Source organism: Chiloscyllium plagiosum, chromosome 11 (assembly GCF_004010195.1).
Source record: "Chiloscyllium plagiosum isolate BGI_BamShark_2017 chromosome 11, ASM401019v2, whole genome shotgun sequence".
In the NCBI taxonomy this organism is placed as follows: domain Eukaryota; kingdom Metazoa; phylum Chordata; class Chondrichthyes; order Orectolobiformes; family Hemiscylliidae; genus Chiloscyllium; species Chiloscyllium plagiosum.
Window position 1 is genome coordinate 85,921,038 of NC_057720.1, and position 17,142 is coordinate 85,938,179.

Sequence of the window (17,142 nt, forward strand, 5' to 3'; positions counted from 1 at the left end):
CTGCACCTCCTCTATGATAACCCTCAACATTGGAGACCCCACCCCAGGATGTGTTGTCACCCCCTACTGTACTCCCTGTACACCAACGACTGTGTCACCAAATTCCGAATGAACGCCATCTACAAGTTTGCTGACACCATCACTGTGGTAGGACAGATATCAAACAACAATAAGTCAGAATTTGATTTCAGATAGTCAACATGGTTTCATCAAGGGTAGGTCATGTCTCACAAACCTCATTGAGTTTTTTGAGAAGGTGACCAAGCATGTAGATGAGGGTAGGGCAGTTGACGTGGTATACATGGACTTCAGTAAAGCCTTTGATAAGATTCCATATGGTAGGCTGATGGAGAAAATACAGAGGCATGGAATTGAGGGTGATTTAGCAGTTTGAATGAGAAACTGACTTTCTGGAAGAAGGCGGCGAGTGGTGGTTGATGGAAAATATTCAGCCTGGTGTGCCACAAGGATCTGTTTTGGGACCACTGCTGTTTGTCATTTTTATAAATGGCTTAGATGCAGGCGTAGGTGGATGGATTAGTAAATTTGCAGACGACACTAAAGTCGGTGGAGTAGTGGACAGTTTGGAAGAATGTTACAGGTTGCAGGGAGACTTGGATAAACTGTAGAATTGGGCTGAGAGGTGGCAAATGGAGTTCAATGCAGCTAAATGTGCAGTGATGCACTTCGGGAAGAATAACAGGAAGGCAGAGTACTGGGTCAATGGAAAGACTCTTGGTAGTGTGGATGTGCAGAGGGATCTTGGAGTCCACGTGCATAGTTCCCTGAAAGTTGCTACCCAGGTGGATAGTGCTGTGAAGAAGGCATACGGTGTGAGGTAGAGGGATTGAGTTCCGGAACTGAAATATCATGCTGCAACTATACAAAATGCTGGTGCGGCCACACTTGGAATATTGTGTACAGTTCTGGTCGCCCCATTACAGAAAGGATGTGGAAGCATTGGAAAAGGTGCAGAGGAGATTTACCAGGATGTTGCCTGGTCTGGAGGGAAGGTCTTATGAGGAAAGGCTGAGAGACTTGAGTCTTTTCTCATTGGAAAGAAGAGGGCTAAGGCGGGATTTGATAGAGACGTACAAGATGATCAGAGGATTAGATAGGGTAGACGGTGAAATACTTTTTCTGAGGATGATGACGTCAGCTTGTATGAGGGGGCATAACCACAAATTGAGGGGTGATAGATTTAAGACAGATGTTAGAGGAAAGTTCTTTACGCAGAGTGTGGTAAGGGCCTGGAATGCCCTACCTGCTAATGTAGTCAACTCAGCGAGATTAGGGAGATTTAAACAATCCTTAGATAAGCACATGGATGATTTTGGGATAGTGTAGGGGGACGAGCTGAGAGTAGTTCACAGGTCAGCGCAACATAGAGGGCCGAAGGACCTGTTCTGCGCTGTATTGTTCCATGTTCTAGAATACAGAAAGGAAATAGAGGGCTTGGTGTCATGGTGCAAGGATAACAACCTCTCTCACAATTTCAGAAAAACAACAGAACTGATTATTGACTTCAGGAAGAAAGGAGTATACAACCTCATGTACATCAACGGAGCTGAGGTTGAGATGGTGAGAGCGTAAAGTTCCTAGGAGCGAGGATAACTGATAACCTAGACTTTTCACGTAGACATGACCGTCAAGAAGGCACAACACCTCTTCTTCCTCAGGCGGCTCAGGAAATTTGGCATGTCCGTAAGGATCCTCACCAACTTTTACAGATGCATCATAGACAGGTGTACAATGGCCTGCTACAGCAGCTGCTCTGTAGTGTGCAAAAACGGTCAGTGTAACACTACGTTTACATCCGTAATTGTCAGTAACTGCAGGTACCAAAGATAGGCAGTTAATAATGTTGTACATTGTGAATAATTTGTTATCTGGATAACATATATGGATTCATGAAATGACTCTAACACTTACTATAAAGACCAGTACAATTTTTAAACAAGAACCTATATCAAAGAAGGTGGTGTGCACAGCTTAGACCATCATGGAAACCAGCCACCCATCCATGGATTCCATTTACACTTCTCATTGCCACAGGAAGGCTGCCAACATCATCAAAGACCCTTCCCACCCTAGTAATGCTCTCCTACAACCTCTTCCGATTAGCAGAAGAGAGAGAAGTTTGAACACCAACAGGTTCAAGAGCAGCTTCTTCCCTGCTGTTATTAGACTGATGAATGGACTCTCTATATTCAAATAATGTTGATCTTGTTAATGTTGATCTTGCTTTGCGCACCTCCTGTGTGGCCCCTCTTGTCTGCCTCACTCTGTCTAAGCACCTATGATCTGGATGTCCTTGTTTGCTATGGTCTGCCTGTACTGCTCACAAAATGAAGCTTATCACTGTACTTAGGTACATGTGACTACAATAAATCAAATCAAATCAAAGTCTTGGCAATGAGGTAAACTCTTAAATGCGCTCTGAAATGTCCTAGCAAGTCACCTACATCCCGTGAACGAGTTGAAAAGAAGAACTATATAAATGTTGAAATTTAGGATGAGACTAAAGGCAGGAATGTTTGGTAAAGGCTGCCATTCATAATTTCGGATTAGAGGTGAGGCAGTGGAGTTATATGAGGATTGCTAAACTCTACTTGCTTAGCTCGTGAAGACTTGAAAGGTGTGTGTGTGTGCGTGCGTATATTTTTGTGTGTGTGTGGCTATGAGCTGTTTGCCTTCATTGAGAAGGACTAGAATAAACTGGTCAACTATATTGATGGGTCTTTCCTGTCACAGTGTACATTTTGTCCATTTATTTTTTAATTTATTTGTTCATGGGATATAGGTGTCGCTGGCCGCACCAGGATTTGTTGTCCATCCCTAGTTACCCACAGTGCAATTAGAAGTCAACCACATTGCTAGGAGGCTGGAGTCACATGTAGGTCAGACTAGGTAAAGATGGAAAATTTCCTTTCCTAAAAAACATCTGATTCACTAATGTTCTTTATGACAAGCATTAAACTAGTTTTGTTTTCGTCCCCTGAGGAATGGTTTACCCTTGTCCCTATTTGGGTAATGCTTCAAAACATTTCAGATTTGCCTAGGATAGTGTGCAAAACGGTCAGTGTAACACTACGTTTGCATCCGTAATTGTCAGTAACTGCAGGTACCAAAGATAGGCAGTTAATAATGTTGTACATTGTGAATAATTTGTTATCTGGATAACATAGATGGATTCATGACATGACTCTAACACTTATTATAAAGACCAATACAATTTTTAAACCAGAACCTGTATCAATGACTCAAGTGAAGTGTTATAATGCTTGAATCTTTCATGAACGATCTTTCACCTGAAATGTTAACTTGTGTTTCTCTTCATTACTGCTGTCTGATCTGCTGGGTACTTCCAGAGTTTCTGTTTAGATGTTTTTACATTCGGTTTTATAAGAGCATAAGCAATAGGAGCAAACATAGAACGTTTATCCCCTCAAGCTTGCCCTACCATTCAAAGGATCACATAATTTCCAACCTTACCAATCCAATAGAAATCCAAAGAAGCACATGCTGATATCGAATCCAGCTCGTATGGAGTTTAAACACTAAAGTACACATGGTGAGACAATGACCAGCAGTATGTTCTACGCAGGATCATCCAGGGCTTGTCCTCAGGAGTTAAAGATTGATACTCCAAAAGCACTTGATACAAAGAAAATCTGGGAGAAACTTTAGAGGCATTTTTTTTTTGAAAAGTTTACTACACTATAAATGCTGCCTTCCTTTAAGGTAATGGTTTAGTATCTACTATCTCCAATATTTCCGTGACTAAACCATTACCTTAAAGGAAGGCAGCATTTATAGTGTAGCAAACCTTTTTAAAAAAAAAAGTACCTCTAAACTTTCTCCCAGATTTTCTTTGCATCAGGTGCTTTTGGAGTATCAATCTTTAGCTCCTGAGGACAAGCCCTGGATGATCCTGTGTAGAGCATACTGCTGGTCATTGTCTCACCATGTGTACTTTAGTGTTTAAGCTCTATACTAGCTGGATTCGATAGCAGTACGTCCTTCTTTGGACTGATTAAGAGGTAGCTAACTTTCTGAGTCTCAGTGCTGCTCAAAACCAGATGGTGGAAATGCTTGTGAAAACGTGATGGAAGAGAAAGGCCAGTCGACCTTTTCAAAGGTCAAATGAGAATGCTGCATTCTTTACGTTTTCTACGAGTTCAAACTTGCTGCCTGTGGATTGTGGATACAAGGAGATATGAACACAGTGATCATTACTGGAGATATTTGTGCATGAGGGCTGTAGCAAGCCCTTTACGGTATAGCAGCGTAAACTGCCTTTAGTTTTTGCTGCCTACTGTGCCTTTAGTGAACTGACACATCATTCTCCACTCAGTAAAAGAGTTATGTTGATAATAGTCACAAGTGATTCTTTCTGATCACGTTGCAAGGTGTTCTGTGATGCACTTGTTATGCCTGTTGTCTATTCTGAGTGCAGATGTGCTTTGATACTTGTCAGTGCCACTATTAGAAGGCTATTCAGTTAGCTGGGTGTTAAGCTGCTTCAGGTTCTGGACCTATGGTTCTGTTATTGCTGTGGGTGCCTGGTGCCATAGGGCAGCCTGATTAGTGTCCAATTTGCATTTTCTCATGTTATACTCCATTTGACAGCTTTCTGCCCACTTAATTAACCTATTAATATCTCTGTAAACTGTTTGTATCTCTTTCACAACCTGCCTTCCCACCTATTTTAGTGTCAACTGCAAATATGGCTACTGTATGTTCGCTTTCTTCCTCTGAGTCATTAATATATACTGTATTGTAAATAGTTGCGGTCCCAGCACTGATTCCAGTGGAACCCTACTGGTTACAGGTTGCCATCCTGAAAAAGAACCGTTATTCTCACTTGCTGTTCCCTGCCCATAAGCCAGTTCTCTGTCAACATCGATAAACTACCTCAACTCTGTTGACTCATATCATATGACTTAACCTTTTGTGAGGTACCTTGTTGAATGCCTTCTGGAAGTCTAAATATAACACATCTACTGGTTCCCCTCTACCCACTCTGGTTGAAACTTTCTGGGAAAATTCTGATAAGTATGTCAGACACAATGTATCTTTCTCGAAGATGTGCTGGCTCTGCTTTTTTGGATTATGATTTTCCAAATGTTATGCTGTTACTTCCTTAATAATTGATTCAAGTACTTTTCCTACCATAGATGTTAGGCTAGTTGGCCTAACTAGACTCTCTTACTCTTATACTCCAACCCCCTTGAAATAAGGGCCAACATTCCATTAGCCTTGCTGATTACCTGCTGCACCTGTCTGCTAACACATTAACCGTTTTCAATCCTCTGGTACATCCCCAGACTTCAAACATATTTGGAAAATTACAATCAATGCATCCACTATCTCTTTAGCATCCTAGGGTGCAAGTAATCAGGACCAGGAGATGTAACTGCTAATAGCCCCATTCGTTTGTCTAAGTGATGGTAAATGTACTTAATCCCTCTCCTATATTCTTTATGAATGTTCAAAGTATCCTCCACCATAAAGACTGATGCAAAATATCTATTTAACCTCTCTGCCATTTCCTTATTCCCCAAAAATTCATGGGTGGCACGGTGGATTAGCACTGCTGACTCACAGCGCCAGGGACTCTGGTTTGATCCCACCTCGGGTGACTGTCTGTGTGGAGTTTGCACATTCACCCTGTGTCTGCGTGGGTTTCCTCCAAATTCTCCTGTTTCTTCCCACAATCCAAAGATGTGCAGGTTAGGTGAATTGGGCCATTGTATTCAGGGATGTGTAGGTCAGGTGCATTAGTCAGGGGAAAACGTCGAATAATAGGGTAGGGTAATGGGTCTGGGTGGGTTGCTCTTCGGAAGGTTGGTGTGGACTTGTTGGGACAATTGGCTTGTTTCCACACTGTTGGGATTTTAGGGATTCTAAAAACTGTCCTCAGATCCATTTTCTAAGGGGCCTATGCCACTTTGAGCTTTGTCTTTCTTTTAATATATTTAAAGAAGGTCTTATTGTCAGTTTTTATATTCCTCATTAGTTTGCCCTTGTATTGTATTTTCTCTGTCGTTATTATCTTTTTTGTCCTCCTTTACTGAATTCTGTAATTATCTAAGTCTCTGGGGCTATCACTGACTTTTGCTTCCATCTCTGCTTTTTTGTTCAACATAATATGTTCCTTAACTCTCTTGGTTAGCCGTGGTTGGTTTATTCCTGTCTTAGAATCTTTGGTTTTTACTGGGGTGTAGTTTTGCTGAGCTGATGAATTGCCTCCTTAAATGTCTGCCACTACTTGCATACCATCATTACTGCTAATCTATCTGCCCAATCCACTTTAGCCAACTCTACTAGCACTTCATTGTAATTCCCTTTATTTAAATTACACCCAAATTTCTCACTCTTAAACTTAATATTAAATTCTATCTTGTTATGATCGCTACTACCCAGGGAATCTTTCATTCGGAGGTCATTTATTAAACTTGCCTCATTTGCCCATTGCCAGATCCAAGATAACTTGCTTCCTGGTTGGTTTCATGAGAAATTTCTCTGGAAACTATCCCTTACACTCTCTATGAATTTATTGTCGTAGCTACTTTTCCCAATTTAATTGACCCAATCAACATGAAGATTAAAGGTACTCATTTAAACACCTCCATTGTTTGTTGATTTATAGTCTTTCCCACAGAGTCCATCCACGTGTTGTTGTTCTTCTAGTAAAGAAGCTTGTTCCCTTGAACAATTGATTTTTATAAACTCATCCATGGGATGACAGCATCTGATGCTGACTCGACCAGCATTTATTGCCCATCCCTAATTGCCCAGAGGGCAGTTAAGAGTCAGCCACATTGCTGTGGATCTGGAGCTACATGTAGTCCAGACCCAGGTAAGGATGGCAGTTTCTTTCCGTGAAGGACATTAGTGAACCAGATGGGTTTTTCCCAACAATCATCAATGGATTCATGGTCATCATTAGACTCTTAATTCCAGAATTTTGTTGCATTCAAATTACACCATCTGCCAGGGTAGGATTTGAACCCAGGTCCCCAGAGCATTACCTGGGTCTCTAGATTAACAGTCCAGCAATAATACATCTAGGCCATCACCTTCCCAAGGTCTGTTCTTCAAGGTCTATTCCAAGGCATGAATGTACATATTGTGTTAGGAACAATTTGATTTATTGTTTGGTATATTCTTCATAATGTAGCATAAGCCCAAGAAGAGCCTGTTGTGTTGCAATGAGTACTTTGTACTTTAGAGTGATAAATGGTTTTGTCTTTACTGATAGGAGTTTCTCAGCCACACTTGTGACAAGATACTGCAGCGTTAGATTGTTTAGGCTGTTAACCTTAATGTTGTCCTATGTGTTGTTCTGGTGAGCAATCGTCCTTCTGATTATATAGTTGTAAACCCCTATTATAGCCCTAGTTATGCAATTCGCTAGGTCTCTAGTCTCTGTATGATTCAGTTGGAGCCATTCCATCAGAACAGCTCCCTGCTTCCCCAGTATTCATGTCAATCTCCCATGAATTGAAGCCTATTTGTCCCACACCAGTCTGGTACTCTGTTGTGTCTCTCATTATGTGCCAAGCATCTGTTTGAATGCCAGAGCCATGTTAGTGCAGTAGTTTGTGCCTACAACCAGTACAGCTTCTCCTTGAGCACATGTATGTCCCATACTCCAACTTCGCTATCGTTCTTCCTTTGACTTTCTATTTCAGTCGTGTACTTCTCTGCAGAACCAACACCTGGCCTTTACAGTAGAGGTGACAGCAACACTGTAGTCAGGGTTGTAACTTAGTGCTGCCTTTTGGTACTTAGAACAGTCATCCCTGGTGTAAAACCTGTTGCAGATGCCTGGATTCACCAGCATTTGTGGAGTATTGTTGAAAACAAAATGTCATTTCCCACATTGGTCAATGACGAATGAGTTCAATTACAAGTTTTTGAAAAGAACACATTCACATAGTGACAGATTCTGCCTTAAATGTCACATTGACTTCAGTTCTGCTGTGAATTCCCTTTCAAGACTGAGAACTAGCCTCCTTACCTGATTGCAAGGGTGATGAGTTTTTTTCATCAATACCACACTTGGGGGTTTCTTTCACTCCTATACTAGTCTCTTACTAGTTTGAGGTAACCCACCCTAATCCCTTGTTGTTCAGTGTGGCTCTCAAGCCCATGGTTTAATTTTTGTTGTGCTATGACAATATGCAATATACCCCCTGTTTGGTGCTGGTCATTGAGCCTTGTTCCAGGTTTGGGGTTGGGACATGTGAAAGGAACCTGACTAGGTTAGTTCACTCCAACTCCCATTGGTTATGGTGATTGTCTACCTTGTAGCAGCTTAACGAGTGATCTCAGGAGAACTGTGTTGGGACCAAACTGTTCACTTCGCTGCTCAGATACCTGGGAGGAGCAACGATGAGAGACTTTGGACAGGGACCAGTTGCAGCGAGAGCTTGAAATACAGCAACTGGAATCCCAGGACGTGGAGTGATTTGCCAGACTTCGTTAATAAGTTACATTTGAGTTGAAGATCTGGTGTTCACCTAGAGTCCAAAGATGTTTAAACCCCTCAGTTCAGACTTGTTATTTCTAAAGCAGGTATATGAAGTATTTCAGCACTTTGACTGCAGAAGGTGAACCTGTAGGTGTAAGAGAATATAGCTTAAGAGATGTTGGACTAGGAACTTACTAATGGGGAATGTGAGAACGAAAGGGAGCTGCTTTACTTTCTGAGGCGTTTGTGGGATTGGGTGGGTGTGGTATTAAATAGTACAATAATATGAAAAATAGGAATAGGCCATTTGGCTTTGCTAGTCTCCTTCACCATTCCACAACATCACAAATAACCATTTATCATAGCTCTAGCTTCTTTCATTGTCTCTGTATTCTTTAATTCCCTTAGTATCTCAAAATCTATCAATCTCTGCCTTGAATATACACAACAACTGCACTCTGAGGGCTACCACAGATGAGAAAAAAAATTCTCCTCTACTCAGCCCTCACCCTTAAGATTCCCACTACAACCTGTATCAGAAAGTGGCTGTTGTGAAACTTCACTTGGTCTGTTGTGAACTCTCTGTAATTCAACTTCTGAAGTTAAAAAAAAAGTTGTACAGTTTTCCCATTCTCTTAAGAATCCATTCTGCACTTAGAGTCATAGAGACATACAGCATGGAAACAGACCCTTCGGACTAACTAGATATCTTAACCTAATCTAGTCCCATTTGCCAGCACTTGGCCCATATCCTTCTAAACCATTCCTATTCATATACCCATTTCAGATGTCTTTTAAATGCTGCAATTGTATCAGCCTCCACCAGTTCCTCTGGCAGCTCATTCCATACACGCTCCACCCTTTGCATGACAAAGTTGCCCTTTAGGTCCCTTTTATATCTTTCCCCCTCACCCTAAAGCTATGCCCTCTAGTTCGAGACTCCCTCACCCCAGTGAAAAGATTTCATCTATTTATCCTATCCATGCCCCCTCATGATTTTATAGACCTCTATCAGGTTTCCCCTCAGCCTCCAACGCTCCAGAGAAAACAGCACTGGTCTATTTAGTCTATTTAGCCTCTTCTGTTAGCTCATATCCTCCAACCCCTGCAACATCCTTGTGAATCCTTTTTTGAACCCTTTCAAGTTTCACAACAGAATTGCACACACTATTCCAAAAATGGCCTAACCAACAGCTTGTACAGCTGCAACATGACCTCCCAACTCCTATACTCAATACTCTGACCAATAAATCAAAGCATACCAAATGCCGCCTTCACAATCCTATCTAAATGTGGCTCTACTTTCAAGGAGCTATGAACCTGCACTCCAAGGTCTCTTTGTTCAGCAACACTCCCCAGGACCTTCCCATTTAAGTCCTGCTATGATTTGCTTTTTCAAAATGCAGCACCTCGTATTTATCTAAATTAAATTCCATCTCTCACTCCTCAGCCCATTGGCTCATCTGGTCAAGGTCTCATTGTACTCTGAGGTAACCTTCTTCGCTGTCCACTACACCTCCAAGTTTGGTGTCATCTGCAAACTTGCTAACTATACCTCCTATGTTCACATCCAAATCACTTATACAAGTGATGAAAGGTAATGGACCCAGCAGCCACAAGCAACTAACTCTACATTGCGCTTGTCCTTGTTCCTGAGCTCAGAGCAGTTTGGAAATGGGCAAGGACTTTATCTGAATGTGAAATATTCTGATATTGACTGTTTATAGAAGAGCACTTTATTTTCTCTTTCTAAGTAACCTCAGGCAGATTAGGGGGCATTCTGTACGGTCAGTTATGCTATAATGTGGTAGTTCTGTTCTCGTGCAATCACATGTTGTAAGAAAGTCGCGTAATAGCAGCACCATTTAAAATAATGGGGCTGGAGTCGTGTTATAACCAATACATGCTTGAAAGGTTCGCACTTTAGAAACAGCGTCCCCAATTCGTCAATGATATTATAGCAACTCTGTGTAACGAAGCATGTGTAAAGCAGAACGACCTGTATGATTTGAGCAAAGGCTTTAAGACCCAAGCTGAGTTACGTGACTCTGTTGTTGTTGTTGTGAAGTTGGTTGAGGAGGTTCATTGAATTAACCGCCTGCCAGCATGAGTAACAAACAGCTGACTTTCAAAGTCTTGTAACCACTTTGTTGTATGAGGTAATGGGGAGAGTCTTCAGCCTAACGTTCCAGATCAAGTTGGTTGCTAAGGACATTTGGGGCCCTGCCTCTCAATGCCGATAATTTGATCCCCTGGGGGATTTGTATGGATTTCAAAGAAAGCTTACAGATCTGGGTAGAATGTCCTTTAACGGCTCTCCAGTACTTAAGTGCATCATCTGGTGTGACGTGAACTATACAAAGACTTTGCAACTGCCTGTGTCTTATGTGGTCATCTGCATTGTTGGGTCCTGTGTCTGCAATGACTACTTTCAAGGTCATTCAGGCCCTTTCAAACTGTTCCGCTCTACTTTGCCTTATGGCTAAGTTGAAATGGCCCCATTTCATATCTTTAGGTGTCTGCTGTGTTCCAGTTGTTAGCAGTCTCATATCTGAGTCAGTGGATTTTGGGTTCAGGGACCAGAGCACAAAAGGTAGCTGGTGCTCTAGTGTAGCAGTGAGGGAGTGCTGTACTGTCAGCAATGCCACGTTTTGCATGAGACTGTCCTTTTAGATGGATGCCCCAAGGCCACCTGCCACTTTTGGCAAGGCCTGGACAACATAATGGGCTACAAAGTGAAGCAGAACAGAGCAGAGGACAAAAATATATCCTTTTCCGATGTGCTTAATGCGCTTTATGCCCATTTCGAACAGAAAATCGGTGAAATGGTGTCACGTGTCATCACAGCCTCGGACACATCTGTTCCCTCAGTTACTGCCTCAGATGTCAGATTGGTCTTCTTGAGAGTGAACTAAAGGAAAGTGACTGCCCTGGATGGAGTTCCCGTCCATGCGTTCAGATCCTGTGCGGACCGGCTGGTGGGATTATTTGCTGACATTTTTAATCTCTTGTCACTATAATCTGAAGACCCCACCTGCTTCAAGAAGACCGCCATCATTCTGGCACTAAAGAAAACTCATGCAGTGTGCCTCAATGACTACCTCCCAGTGGCTTTGACCTCCATAATCAAGTGTTTCGGGAGGTTAGTGATGGCTCATGTCAGGTCCAGCCTGCCTTGATACCTTTGCAGTTTGCCTTCTGTTGCAATTGATCCACGGCAGACATCATCTCCCTGGTCCTATACTCATCCCTATAATACCTGGGTAATAAGGATACCTGCGTCAAGCTCCTACTTATTGACTGCAGCTTGGTCTTCAACACTAATTCCAATCAAACTAACCTTCAAACTCGAGACCTAGGTCTCTGCTCCACATTCTGCAACTGGATCCTCAACTTCCTGACCCACAGATTGCAGTCATTGAGAATAGGCAACAGCACCTCCTCCATGACAATCCTCAACACCGGCACACCATAAGGCTGCTTACTCACCCCCTTACTATACTCCCTGTGCACTCATGACTGTGTGGCCCAATTTCATCCTAACCCCAAGTATGCTGACAACACCACCATTGTAGGGTGGATGTCAAACAATGTCTAGATAGGATATAGGAAAGAGAGAGAGTGCTTAGTGGTGTGGTCAATGTCAATGTCAGCAAATGCCCTCAATGTCAGCAAAACGAAAGAGCTGGTCATTGACTTCAGGAAGCAAAGTGGAGGACACTCTCTTATCTACATCAATGGAGCTGAGGTGGAGATGGTTGAAAGCGTTAAGCTCCTAGCAGAGATGATCACCACCAATCTGTCCTGGACGACTTTTGTTGATGCGATGGTCGAGAAAGCACAATGTTTCTACTTCATCAGGATGCTAAGGCAATTCAGCACGTCGGTAACTTTTTATAGAGGCACCATAGAGAGCATTCTAGCCGGATGCATCACGGCTTGGTACGGCAACTGCTGTGCCCAGGACTGTAAGAGAGAGTTGTGACCACAACCCAGTCTATCATGCGGACCAACCTTCCATTCAATTGACTCCATTTACTTGCTGCTTGGCAAGTCAGCCAACATCATCAAAGACCCCTCCCACCTCGGTATAATCTCTTCCAACCTCTTCTATCAGGCAAAAGAGACAAAAACATAAACATGCGTACCAACAGATTCACGAACAGCTTCTTCTCTGCTGTTATTAAACTTCTGACTGGATCCCTCAAATTTCAAATTGAATGTTGATCGCGTTCTTTGTACACCTTCTATGCTGCCGTAACATTGTATTCCTCTCTCTGTTCTACTATCCTAATGCACTTTGGTATGATCTGCCTGTACTGCATGCAAAACAAAACTTTTCACTGTACCTAAGTACACGTGACAATAATAAACCAAATAAAAAAAATGTAGCAGCTCTCATGACCCAACAATGTTGACTTCTACTTGTACTTGCAAAGTGCCTGTAACTTAATGGAATGTATTTGGGCACTTCACAGAAGCATTATCAAAGAAAACTTGAAACTGAGCCACATAAGGAGAATTGGGTCAGCCCACAGAGGATTTTTCAGTATTAAATGTCTTTTGGAACTTGCACGTGCATTAACTGCCAAAATAATTTTTCGTTTTATTAGAACTATTCCTAATATATAGCCACACGTTAAGACAGGAAAGAGGCAGGTTTCAAGGAGCATTTCAGAGCAGTTAGAGAGGCTGAAACATTGAGGGTATGTGTTGTGAATTCCAGGACTAAGCAGCTGAGGTAATGAAATTCACAGACACTGCAGAGGAGTGAAAAGATTGCAGAGGTTTGGAGGGGGTTAGAGATGGGAAGGGATGAGTTTGAAGAAGAGCAGGGTAGTTCGTCTCTTGTCCTGGCCAATATATTTTTCTCTATCAGCAACGATGAAGAAGTCATATAGCTGTTCGTGAAACCTTGCTGTCTGCTCGTTGGCTGCTGTGTTTCCTACATTGATACACAATTAAAAAAAAACTGTGTAAAACTTTGTGAAGTCCTGAAGTTGAGAGGGGCTACATAAGTGCGCATTCTTTATTTTCTTTCTCCGTGATGTTTGATGTCGGTCTTGTCGCCCTTCTGGGGAAGTTGATCTATCTTGTGGCCAAAGTCACAAGTCACATGATACCAGGTTATAGTCCAACAGGTTTATTCAAAATCACAAGTGACGAGATGGCTCCACCTCATGGAGGAGCAGCGCACTGAAAGCTTGTGATTGCGAATAAACCTGTTGGACTATAACCTGGTATCATGTGACTTCTGACCTTGTCCACCCCAGTCCAACACTGGCACCGCCACATCATGGCTATCTTATGGTTGACAGATGCAAATAGATGCTTTTTTTTGTTGTTTCTGTCAGGACAGTAGTGAAGTTACGGAGAAGGACCAAAGCAGAGAGGAGGATGTCGCTCAGTGGTGGGGAGAATGGAGCTCCTGGTCCACGTGCAGTCGGAGCTGCGGAGGAGGGGTCATGTCACAGGAGAGGCACTGTTTACAGCAAAGGTGAGTGATGAAGTGGTTTTTGGTTCACCCTTCCTGGATCTATGAAGCTCTATGTGACCTATCGTCAAGCCTCACGGTGCAAAGTGCATGCAAAATGTTGATTGGACGCAAAGTGTTGATGTCTCTCTCTCATGGTAGCATGCCAGTGACTACTGCAACCAGTTGGGAACGTTGGCAGTAGTATATTGCAAATGATGAAGTGCTTGGTATAGCTTCTGACCAATTTTCCTTAGAGGCTATGACATCTCAAGCCTGTGGCAACCACCTCGAAAACTTACAAAGACATGATCGTATCACCATTTCCAAGCTCCCCTCCAAGTCACTGACCATCATGACTTGGAATAGTTTGCTGTTCCTTCATAAACATTGGGTCAAAATCCAGGATATTCTTATCTTGCAGCAATGTGGGAACACCTTCATTGACTGCGAAGTTTCAAGTCCTTCACCAGCCTCTCAAGAATAAAAAAAAAACACACCTATTTCTTAAAGGATATACAAAAATACGCTGTCGGGACACCAGCACCTTGCCCAAGACTGCCTAATATCTTAGTTGTGGCTTTTTCTCTATCTGGACAGTAATTTTAACGTAAGCTCATGGTCAGGTTTTTTATTCCTCCTCAAGCCCCATTCCAGACATGTGAGCCCTAAATCTGAACTGATATTTCAGTGCAATGTTGTTCCCTTCTCTTGCCTGTGCTTGTGCTTCTCAGGGAAGGGAGCAGTGGGCGGTGGGCAGGCTGTCTTGTTCTACAGTGTCAGTGGATGCTGGCTTTTGCTTTATCAGTAGGGTCTCATATGCCTGAAGTATGTTTGGAAACGCATTCCCACAATGCTTCCTTTGAAGGCGAGTAGTCAAGTTCTTCCTAGCGCCCTGGTCAACATTTAACCCTCCATCAACATCTAAGAACGCTGATTATCGGATCACTGCCACATTGCTGTTTGTAAGAAGTTGTTGGTTGCAAATTGGGTGTTGCAGTTGCTACTGTAAAATATTGACTGTACAACTTGAAACGGGTTCATGGGCTGTAAGTTTCTTCGCAAATATCTTGGGCTGTGGAAGTCTTTCGATGGCCTCTCTACAGTCAGCTTGCTCAGAATCCCTGTACGAGTGAACAGAAGTGTAGAGGTGTGAATTGAGCTGTTGTGACCAGCACCCTGTCGCAAATCCCATGCTGCAGCATCAAAGGTTGGTCTGCTGAGATTGATGTTTAAAGCTGGTGCCAATTTGGATGAAACCAGACAAAGTGGCAGCTCTGTACCACATTGCGAAGTGTAGGCAGTTAACTAATGTTTCACTTGTCTGCACATTATTTCATTTGCTTCCAATGGCCGTCTTCCCCAGTTAGAACCCAGTGTTGTCAGCAGAGGGCTTGGTGATATCACAAAAGTGAATTGACTGTGGTTTGTCCTTTTTACCACTCCACCATGTCTCCTTGGATGAACAGGTCTGATCTCTGAGGCAGATCCAACACCCCTCCCCTTCCTGCTCACCAGTTAAGCTCAACCATGGGCAAGAGAAAGAACTGACGTTCTAAGTAAAAAAAAAAAGGTTTAGCTGCAGGGTCTTTGGCTAACTTGTGTGTTTCCCATTTGAGGTTCTGTAGAATTTGTAACCACTTCCAGTGGCTGCATAATCAAAATAAATGAACTGTATCCAGCATTGAGTGTGTAAACACTTAAGAGTGAATAATTTTAGAAATAGCATGTTCTGGTGGAGTCACTTTTTAATGCCTGTAGTAGGTGAAATTGTGGAATGTGACAGTGTAGCTCAGTCCCTTGCTGCAGGCACATGCTGAGTTGCAAACTGTTCTGGATCCTCAGTGGTCTTTTTGGTTGTTTTCCTCTCTGCAGCCTCTGAACCATGTGCAAGCAATCAGAGCAGCCATAACAAGCCAGTGATGTGTCTCAATCCATTTCCTCGTCATTTGGCACATTGTCAGTGACTCAACATCCTCACAGCTCCATTTACCTTTCAGCCAGACTGACCCAGGTGCGGGATGGCTGCTGCCATCTCTTTGCTCTTGACTGCTGAGAGCATCAGGTGCTACATGACAGATTCAGTTGGCAGTGTTCTTACCTCCTTCAGTCCAGAGGTTGTGGGTGCTTCAGTGTAGTACTACAGGGGTGGCAGTGGCGGCATAGTGATTAACACTGCTGCCTCACAGTGCCAGGGTCCTGGGTTCGATTCCCGCCTGTCGGTGTGCAGTTTGCACATTCTCCCTGTGTCTGCGTGGGTTTCCTCCAGGTGCTCCGGTTTCCTCCCACAGTCCAAAGATGTGCAGGTCAGGTGAATTGGCCATGCTGAATTGCCCATAGTGTAAATGTAGGGGAATGGGTGTGTTGCTCTTCGGAGGGTCGGTATGGACCTGTTGGGCCGAAGGGTCTGTTTCCACACAGTAAGTCATCTAATCTTTAAAAAAAAACAGGCTTGAGGGACTGAGTGGCTTTTTCGTGTTTAGTAGAATGATTTATGAATATTTAAATAATGATACAAACCTAACGTGAGCAGAGAGAAAATGTGGTCAAGTCTCAAATGGGAGCAGAAGAGAAATACTGCTACAGGGCTGTATTCAGTATAATGTATATCCTGGTGTAGATAGAGCTTAGAGTGTAACAGAGTGAGAGATTTAAGATCAGGGCAAAGCAAACAGCCTGTAAGAGTGCAAGTGCAAGCACCCAATGCCCTGGGGAGGCAAGAGAGCATAGAATACATGAAGTGACCACTGACAGGCAAGAGTCTGTGGGAGACACACACTTCATAGACATGGCTGCAGCAGTCCAAGGCATGGTTCCTTCTGAGTTCTGTCAAAGCCTGGTAGTGGTAAGGGAGACTACAGTGATGTCAAATTGAAGGTAGATCACAGTCCCATGAGGTAGAAGAAACAAAAGATGGAATAGCACAGGTAGAATGGAAAGTCGAAGAGTTTGGTGGCAAATTAATGCAAAGGGAAGACTCTGGTGAGCAAGTAGGAATAATCAGAAGTCCAGGGAAACAAGAGGTAAGAGAAATCATTGTATTTACCCAGGTCAGTATGAAGGGAGCAGTTCCTATCAAAACACAGCCACTGCTGCAGGAGCTGGAGAACAACAGGCCAAAAGTGGGAGCTGTTGAAGTACAGAGCACCATTGGGGTTACATGTGACAGAATAAAGGCATCAGGTCA

General features: G+C 43.0%; 1 protein-coding gene across 3 annotated transcripts in view; it reads left to right on the forward strand.

Moving 5' to 3' along the window:
• Positions 1-17,142, forward strand: part of si:ch211-267e7.3 (ADAMTS-like protein 2) — a 127,133-nt gene that overhangs the window by 8,007 nt on the left and 101,984 nt on the right. For all 3 annotated transcript variants that reach the window (XM_043700011.1, XM_043700009.1, XM_043700010.1), the window contains one exon: positions 13,837-13,979. In XM_043700011.1, coding sequence (XP_043555946.1) covers positions 13,837-13,979 — 143 coding nt within the window. The remainder of the gene's footprint in view (positions 1-13,836; positions 13,980-17,142) is intronic.